The following is a 9,935-nucleotide window of genomic DNA, read 5'->3' as shown; positions in this document are numbered from 1 at the left end:
TACTAACTCTCCGAAAGCAGTGAATGGGTGAAGCTTGACTTAGGGCCTGGTCTCTGCTCCATGCTTTCTGACGGATGGAGCTGTTCTCTGCTTGTTAACCATTCCATACCCTCCCACTCAGCACACTGCTTCCCACACCTTAACCACCAACCCCCAGCCCCAGGTCCCCAACACATGTACTGTCCGTGTCACTCTGTCTTTCTCCTTCCTCCTGTAGTGTCTGGTGATTGGAGCTGGGCCTTGTGGCCTGCGTATGGCCATCGAGCTGGCATTCCTCGGGGCCAAAGCCATCATCGTGGAGAAACGTGACACCTTCTCCAGAAACAATGTCTTGCACTTGTGGCCTTACACGATTCAGGATCTGCGAAACCTGGGGGCCAAGAAGATCTATGGGAAATTCTGTGCCGGAGCCATTGACCATATCAGTGAGTCACAGTCCTCGTTTTCATCACACTGCCTTATGTTACACTTAATCCAGGGAAAGACAACATAACAGGATTAGAGTGCTTTGGATTCTCTCGGATTCTCCTGGTCTCTCCAGGACTCTCTCCATCTCTCCCAACACTATCCACTCTCTCTGTATCCCCTGCACACCCCGTCCAAGAAATGATCTTGGATTGGAAGATGTAGAATCCATATGGGTGGAGGTAAGAAATAACAAGGGGAAGTAGACACTAATGGGAGTAATCTAAGCCCCCTAACAGTAGCTATGCTGTAGGATGGAGAATAAATCAGGAGATAATGAGGGCATGCAAAAAAGGCAGTAAATTAATCATGAGTGACTTTAATCTTCATGTAGATTGAGAAAATCAAATTAGCAGAGGTAGCCATGAGCAAGAATTCATATAGTGTATTCAGGACAGTTTCCTGGAACAACAAGTTGTGGATCCAACCAGGCATTAGGCTATTTTGGATCTGATAATGTGTAGTGGGGCAGGTTTAATAAATGATCTCAGAGTAAAAGATCCCCGAGGAAACAGTGACCATAACATGGTAGAATTTAGCATTCAGTTTGAGAGTGAGAAACTTAGTTCAGAAACAACTGTGCTAAACATAAATAAGAGTAATTATGAAGGAATGAGGGCAGAGTTGGCTGGAGTGGACTGGGAAATGAGTTTAGCAGAAAGGACGGTTGATGAACAGTGGCAGATGTTTAAGAAAATAGTTCATGACTCGCAACAAAGATATATCCCAGTGAGGAAGAAGGATTCTAGGAAGGGGATAAACCAACCATGGTTAACCAAGGAAGTTATGGATAGTATAAAACTGAAAGAACAATCACACAATGTGGCAAAGATTAGTGGTAAGCCAGAGGATTGGGAACTTTTAAAAACCGACAGAAGATGAGCAAAAGAAATCAAATGGCAACAGGCAGGGAGGAAATAAATACAATAACTAACACTAGAGAAAAAGTACTATGGGGCTAAAGGCCGATAAGTCACCTGGACCTGATGGGTTGCATCCTATGATATTAAAGGAAGTAGCTACAGAGATAGTGGATGCAGTGGTAGTAATCTTCCAAAAATCCTTAGATTCTGGAAAAGCTCCAGAAGATTGGAAAACTGCCAATGTAACACCCTTATTCAAAAAGGGAGGGAGACAAAAAATAGGTAACTAAAGGCCAGTTAGCTTAACATCTGACATTGGGAAAATGTTAGAGTCTATTATAAAGGATGTAATAGCAGAGCATTTAGAAATGCATGATATCATCAAGCAGAGTCAGCATGGCTTCATGAAGGGGAAATCATGCCTGACAAATTTATTAGAATTCTTTGAGGAGGTAACAAGCAGGATAGATAAAGCGGACCAGTAGATGTAATATCTAAGGAGAGATATACTGGCATTGGAGGCAGTCCAGAGACGGTTCACTAGGTTGATCCCGGGTATGGAGGGATTTTCTTATGAGGAGAGGTTGAGTAGGTTGGGCCTGTACTCATTAGAGTTTAGAAGAATGAGAGGCGACCTTATTGAAACATATAAGATTCTTAGGGGGCTTGACAGGGTGGATGCTGAGAGGTTGTTTCCCCTTGTGGGAGAGTCTAGGACCAGAGGGCATAATCTCAGAATGAGGGAGTACCCATTTAAAACACAGATGAAGAGGAATTTCTTCTCTTAGAGGATAGTTACTCTGTGGAATTCTTTACCGCAGAGGGCTGGTCGTTAAGTATATTCAAGGCGGAGATAGACAGATTTTTAATCAGTAAGGGAATCAAGGGTTATGGGGAAAAGGCAGGAGAGTGGAGTTGAGGATTATCAGATCAGCCATGATTTCATTGAATGGCAGAGCAGACTCGATGGGCAGAAAGGCCTACTTCTGCTCCTACGTCTTATGGTCTTATTGACCCTCACTGACCTTCTTGCTGACCCCCTGCAGAATCCTGCAGACCCCCACGGACCCTCATACACCCACACTGCCCCTCTGTGCCCCTCCCTGTCCATCATGCACCCTCTATTAATTTATCTGACCTACATGCACCCCCTCTGATGCCCTCCGCCCCCCACAGACCCCTCCTGGACTCCCCCAACCAGCCCCGGATCCCCACTGACCTTCGTGCACCCTCCTTGACCCTCTCTGACCCCAACCGACCCTAACCACCACACACACCCTTTGACACCCGCAGACCTCCCCCGGACCCCCACTGACCCCCACGCACCCAAACTGACCCTTCCTGTTCCTCCCTGACCATCATGCACCCTCTTTGACCCTATCTGACATTCACACACCCCCTCAGTCACTCTCTTGCCCTCGCAGACCCTTCCTGGACCACCCCAGATCCCCATCGACCCTCATGCACTCTCTCTGACCCTTCCTGATCCTCTTTGACCCTTCTTGAACCTCCCTAAACCCCTGAGCCTCTTGGGCTCCCTTGGACCCCCATGGACACCCCCGGTGCCCCACTGATCCTCATGCACTCACACTCACCCTTGCTGACCTGCTCTTACCCCACACCAACACACCCCCTCTAACACGGACCTCCCCTGGATCCCCATAACCCCCATGCACCCAAGCAGACTCTCCCTGACCCTCCCTGTCCCTCTCTGCCTATCATGCACCCACCCTGACCCTATCTGAACTTCATGCACCTTCTCTGATGCCCTCTGGCCCCTGCAAAACCACCCCCCCACCCCGGATCGGACCCTCATGCACCCTCCCTGAGCCTCTCTGTCTCTGCCGGACCCCTACGGACACCACCCCACCGACCCTCATGCACTCACACTGACCCTCTCTGACCCTCTTTAACCTTTTCTGACCTTCACGCACCAACACTGATCTCTGACGCCCTTTGGCCCCCACGAAGCCCCACGGATCCCCTGCCTGGATCCCCACCAACTCCCTCAGACCCCATGCTCCCAAGCTGACTCTCCCTGGCCCTCTCTGGGCATCTCAGACCCTCATGGACATTGTGAGACCCTCACAGACCCTAATGCACCGACACTGACCCTCTCTGACCGTCATGCAACCACACTGACCCTCCCTGTCCCTCTCTGATCATCATGCACCTTCTTAGACCCTCCCTATCCCTCTCTGACCCTCTCTGATCCTCATGCACTCTCTCTGACCCTATCTGACCTTCAAGCACCCTCTCTGATGCCCCTCCACCACGGATCCCCACCGACACTCATGCACCCACACTGACCCTCCCTGAGTCTTTCTGGCTCCCCCGGACCCCCACAGATGCCATGTCCCCGGACCCCCACCGACCCTCATGCACGCTGACCACCTCTGACCTTCACGCACCTGCACTGATCTCAGACAGACTCTGGCCCACCCTGCCTGGATCCCCACTGACCCCCTCAGACATTCATGCACCCAAGCTGACTCTTTCTGGCCCTCTCGGGTCCTCACTGACTGTCTGACCCTCATGCACTGACACTGACCCTCGCTCACACACGCTGGCCCCCATGGATAACCCCCCCCACCGTACTCCCCCACAGACGCTCAAGCACCCACACTGATGCCCCGTGATCCTCCCTGATGCTCCCTGACACCTGACACTCTGTGACCCTCTCTGACCATCATGCACCCACGCTGACTCACTGACGCCCCCTGATGCCCTCTGGCGCCCAGGGAGCCCCATGGACCTCCCACCTGGATCCCCACCGACCCCCTCTGACCCTCATGCACCTAAGCTGGCCCTCTCTGACCCTCATAGACCCCCGTGGACACTAACTCACCCACACTGATTCTCATTGACCCCCACTGGCCCTCACTGACCTTCACTGACTCCCACTGACGCTCCTTATCTCATGGTGCAGCCAATGGGTTAAACATCGCAGGGTGTCTCCTGAATTGAGGAATGTTGGGTCAGTTATGTGATATCCCAATGAACCATCAGCACCAGGACAAGTTTCCCGAACTCTTATCGTCCCCCTCATGATGCTGATCAGTTTCTTAAATAAGTTGAGAGTTTTCATTTCCATTTGATCTTGGAATTCATCCCTTGTGTCACTCACTCACTTTGTGAGTTAAAAGCTTCTCGATTTCAGAAATTGACCTTTGTCCAGTTTGACCATGTGAAAATATGTATTTGTATTCTAACTGATTTTCAAGATTAATATCTTTGTACAGGTTCTACTCATATGTCCCTCTGGAAACTTACCTTGTAGATCACCTCTTTATGGGGCTGCTCCGCACATTACCTCATGGTTGAGTCCCTGACCTGAGAGATCAGCCTTATGGTTTACTGCGATGCCTCCAGTGGTTGAATGTCCAGGGGTGGTTTGCTGATGGAGTTCAGGTAAAGAGGGGAGACTATGAGTGAAATGGAAGGTGTAAGTGCCTCAAGCTCTGAATATTGGGAGCAGTGTGCTCTATTGCAGCTTATGTGACTGGGAGTGGGAGATGGGAGGGTCACTGGAACACACTGAGCGCCTGTCTGTTACGTAGACAGTGTTGACAATTGCTCCTGCACTAACAGGTATCCGACAGCTGCAGCTGGTTCTGCTGAAGATTGCCTTGATCCTGGGGATTGAGATACACCTTAATGTGGAGTTCCGTGGGCTACTCCCGCCCAGGGGCCAGAAAAATCCAAGTAAGTAAATTTTACAGAGATACTCGAACACTGTGTGAGGCATTGTGTGTATACGTCTGTGTGTGCGTGCGCGAATGTGTGGCTGAGTGTGTGTGTGAGAGAGGTGGTCTGTCTGTATGTGTGTGTGCGTTCGCATGGCTGAGTGTGTGTGTGTGTGTGTGTGTGTGCAGGTGAGGTGCTGTATGTGTGTGCATGTGCATGAGGTGTGCTGTGTGTGTGTCTCTGTGTGGGAATTATAGTATGTGTATGTGAGTTACTGTGTGTGTGTGTGTGTTTGAGAGCTACAGTGTATGTGTTTTTATTCATTCACAGGATGTGGGTGTCGCTGGCTGGGCCAGCATTTATTGCCCATCCCTAATTGCCCTTGAGAAGGTGGTGGTGAGCTGCCTTCTTGAACCACTGCAGTCAATGTGGCATAGGTACACCCACAGTGCTGTTAGGGAGGGAGTTCCAGGATTTTGACCCAGTGACAATGAAGGAATGGCAATATATTTCCAAGTCAGGATGGTGAGTGACTTGGAGGGGAACTTCCAGGTGGTGATGTTCCCATGTACCTGCTGCCCTTGACCTTCTAGATGGTAGCAATCATGGGTTTGGAAGGTGCTGTCTAAGGAGCCTTGGTGAGTTCCTGCATTGCATCTTGTAGATGGTACACACTGCTGCCACTGTGTGTCGGTGGTGGAGAGAGTGAATGTTTGTGGATGGGGCACCAATCAGTGGGCTGCTTTGTCCTGGATGGTGTTGAGCTTCTTGAGTGTTGTGGGATCAGTTCAGTTTCTGGTCAATGGTAACCCCGAGGATGTTGATAGTGGAGGATTCAGGATGCCATTGAATGTCAAGGAGCGATGGTTAGATTCTCTCTTGATGGAGATGGCCATTGCCTGGCACTTGTGTGGTATGAATGTTACTTGCCACTTGTCAGCCCAAGCCTGGATATTGTCCAGGTCTTGCTGCATTTGGACATGGGCTGCTTCAGTATCTGAGGAGTTGTGAATGGTGCTGAACATTGTGCAATCATCAGCGAACATCCCTACTTCTGACCTTATGATGGAAGGAAGGTCATTGATGAAGCAGCTGAACATGGTTGGGCTGAGGACACAGTCCTGAGGAACTCCTGCAGTGATGTCCTGGTACTGAGATGATTGACCTCCAACAACCACAACCATCTTCCTTTATGTTAGGTGTGATTTCAACCAGTTGAGGGATTTCTCTCTGATTCCCATTGACTCCAGTTTTGCTAGGGCTCCTTAATGCCACACTCAGCCTTGATGTCAAGGGCAGTCACTCTCACCTCACCTCAGGAGTTCAGCTCTTTTGTCCATGTTTGAACAAAGGCTGTAATGAGGTCAGGAGCTGAGTGACCCTTGTGGAATCCAAACTGGGCGTCAGTGAGCAGGTTATTGCTAGGCAAGTGCCGCTTGATAGCAGCACTTGATGACACCTTCCATGCGGAGTACTGGAGTATGGTGGGCAGTACTGGGAGAGGTATTTGAGTACAGGGGGAGGTGGGGGTGGTGGAGGAATCCTCCTGAGATCTCTGGCTACTTTCTGAGATTTGGGTCACCTTGCACCGCTGTGTGATTCCCTCGATCCCGGGAGTCACCGCTGTGTGATTCCCTCGATCCCGGGAGTCACCGCTGTGTGATTCCCTTGATCCCGGGAGTCACCGCCGTGTGATTCCCTCGATCCCGGGAGTCACCGCTGTGTGATTCCCTTGATCCCGGGAGTCACCGCTGTGTGATTCCCTCGATCCCGGGAGTCACCGCTGTGTGATTCCCTCGATCCCGGGAGTCACCGCTGTGTGATTCCCTTGATCCCGGGAGTCACCGCTGTGTGATTCCCTTGATCCCGGGAGTCACCGCTGTGTGATTCCCTCAATCCCGGGAGTCATCGCTGTGTGATTCCCTCACTCCCCGGAGTCACCGCTGTGTAATTACCCCAATCTGAAAAGGAAGATTTCACCAGTAGTGTCTGCTCTCTGCCCCTTAGCCACTTACATATCCACCCAGTTTCTTTTACTGTTGAGCTTCACTTTTATGAACAGGTCAATTCTGTGGTACTTTATGAATCACCTCTTAAAAGTTCTTACACAACATCTACAGCTCTACAAAAGACAAAATTCTGTGGACGCTGGAAGTGTGAAATAAAAACAGAAAATGCTGGAAACACTCAGCAAACTGGCAGTATCTGTGGAGAGAGAATTCACGTTTCACGTGTGAGTTTAAACATTCAGATGAAAGGTCACGACCTGAAACATTAACTCTGTTTCTCTTTCCACAGATGCTACCTGAGCTGCTGAGTATTTCCAGCATTTTTGGTTTTTATTCTCCATTACATTGCTCTCACATACCCTCTGTTACTTCATCAAAAAAAACTCAGTCAGTCTAGTTACACTTTTAACATATTCATCCTGGCTTTCAATTAATAACCCCTATTCTTTCAAGTAAGAATTGCTTTTCCTTCTGGTTATTGTTTAAATTGTCTCCACAAGCTAGACTTTAGGCTGACTGGTCTGTAGTTTCTGGATTTATCCCTTTCCCTGTATGGGGCTGGTGCACAAGAGATGATCCTCACATGACTTTTTGTAATTATAGATATAGATTTGTTTGGGATCACTGCATGGTCTTATGTTCTGTGTTGACCTCTCCATAGCCAGTATTTGTTTCAGTGATTGAGTCTTGAATATGCCAGTTTTGATCAAGATACTTAAAACATCTCTGATTCTAGTTGTGAGAAGGCTCCACTTTTATTACTGAGATTAACAAACTCTTAAGATGCTCCTGTGGCAATGGGAGAGACACCAATCAGACAGGGTTAACTAATGTTAAACTTTATTCACTAATGATAATACAGCAGTTAGTGATGTGGAGATCAGATTCGAGATACCTAGGTGAATGTGTTGCTGCTCCAACAATTGGGTCTCAACCTTCCCCAGGTGACCAGCCAATCCGTCCTGAGAGCTGGTGTCATGGCTGGGCCCACAGATGGTCAGCCTGCGCAAAACAGTGTCCCTTACTCATCGACAGGCTTACTTCTGATTTCAGATTCTGGCTGGAGAGCAGAAATTAACCCTTTAACCAGCAAGGTGACACAGTTTGAATTCGATGTTGTGATTGGTGCCGACGGCCGAAGGAACACGCTGGAAGGTGAGTGGAAGAAAATGGAGAAATTTTCCCAGGGAGAGGGTAGGAAAAAAAATAGGAGCAGCAGTAGGCCATTCGGCCCTTTGAGCCTGTTTCACTGCAATTCAATATGATCCTGCTCTCTCCTCATTCCCCTTGACGCCTTTAGAGCCTAAAAATCTACGAATTTCCTTCTTAAATATATCCAGTGACTTGGCCTCCACAGCGTCCTGTGGTAGAGAATTCCACAGGTTCACCACCCTCTGAGTGAAGATGTTTCTCCTCATCTCAGTCCTAAATGGTCTATCCTGTATCCTGAGACTGTGACCCCTTGTTCTAGACCCCCTAGCCAGGGGAAACATCATCCCTGCATCCAGTCTGTCCAGCCCTGTCAGAATTTCATACGCTTCAATGAGATCCCCTCTCATTCTTCTAAACTCCAATGAATACAGGCCTAGTCGACCCAATCTCTCCTCATACAACAATGCTACCATCACAGGAATCAGTCTGATGAACCTTCACTGCACCCCCTCTATGGCAAGTATATTCTTTCTTATGTAAGGAGACCAAAACTGCACACACTACTCCAGGTGTGGTCTCACCAAGGCCCTGTACAGCTGCAGTAAGACATCCTTGCTCCTGTACTCAAGTCCTCTCGCAATGGAGGCCAACATACCATTTGCCTTCTTAACTGCTTGCTGCACCTGCATGCTTGCTTTCAGTGATTGGTGTACAAGGACACTAGGTCCTTTTGTACATCAACATTTTTCAATCTATCACTATTTAAATAATACTCTGCCATTCTGTTTTTCCTACCAAAGTGGCTAACTTCATACTTCTCCACATTACACTGCGTCTGCCATGTATTTGTCCACTCTCTCAACCTGTATAAATCGCCTTGAAGCCTCTTAACACCCTCCTCATCGCTCACATTCCCACCAAGTTTTGTGTCATCAGGAAACTTAGAAATATTACATTTGGTTCCCTCATCCAAATCATTGATATATATTGTGAATAGCTGGAACCCAAGCACTGATCCTTGTGGTACCCCACTAGTCATCACCTGCCACTCTGAAAAAGACCCATTTATTCCTCCTCTCTGTTTCCTGTCTGCTAACCAATTCTCAATCCATGCCAATATATTACCCCCAATTCCAAGTGCTTTAATTTTACACACCAATCTCTTATGTGGGACTTTATCAAAAGCTTTCTGAAGATCCAAATACACCACATACACTGGTTCTCCCTTATCTATTCTACTAGTTACATCCTCAATAAAATTCCAGTTGGTTTGTCAAACATGATTTCCCTTTCACAAATCCATGTTGACTTTGTCTAAGCCCGTTGATATTTTCTATGTGTCCTGTTATCACATCCTTTATAATAGATTCTCGCATTTTCCCTGATACTGATGTTAGGCTAAGTGGTCTGTAATTCCCTGTTTTCTCCCTCCCTCCTTTTTTTAAATAGTGGGGTTACATTTGCCACCCTACAATCTGCTGGGACTGTTCCAGAATCTACAGAGTTTTGGAAGATAACAACCATTGCATCCACTGTTTCCATGGCCTTTAGTACCCTGGGATGTAGATTACTGGGCCCTGGGGATTTATCAGCTTTCAGTCCCATTAATTTCTCCAGCATTATTGTTTTTGTAATACTAGTTCCTTCAATTCCTCCTTCTCACTAGACATTTCTGGGAAGTTATTTGTGTCTTCCTCTGTGAAGACAGAACTAAAGTAGTTGTTTAATTGCTCTGCCATTTCCTTGTTCTCTATAATAA

General features: G+C 48.0%; 1 protein-coding gene across 5 annotated transcripts in view; it reads left to right on the top strand.

Moving 5' to 3' along the window:
- Positions 1-221: 221 nt before the first annotated feature.
- Positions 222-9,935, top strand: part of mical3a (microtubule associated monooxygenase, calponin and LIM domain containing 3a) — a 301,509-nt gene continuing 291,795 nt past the window's right edge. For all 5 annotated transcript variants that reach the window (XM_078568426.1, XM_078568423.1, XM_078568427.1 and 2 more), the window contains exons 1-3: positions 222-425; positions 4,920-5,033; positions 8,078-8,179. In XM_078568426.1, coding sequence (XP_078424552.1) covers positions 254-425; positions 4,920-5,033; positions 8,078-8,179 — 388 coding nt within the window. In that variant the 5' untranslated portion in view covers positions 222-253. The remainder of the gene's footprint in view (positions 426-4,919; positions 5,034-8,077; positions 8,180-9,935) is intronic.

This window comes from Cetorhinus maximus, chromosome 22, assembly GCF_964194155.1.
Source record: "Cetorhinus maximus chromosome 22, sCetMax3.hap1.1, whole genome shotgun sequence".
Classification (NCBI taxonomy): Eukaryota; Metazoa; Chordata; class Chondrichthyes; order Lamniformes; family Cetorhinidae; genus Cetorhinus; species Cetorhinus maximus.
Note: the sequence above shows the minus strand (reverse complement) of the source record. Positions and strands in the feature narration are given on the sequence as shown.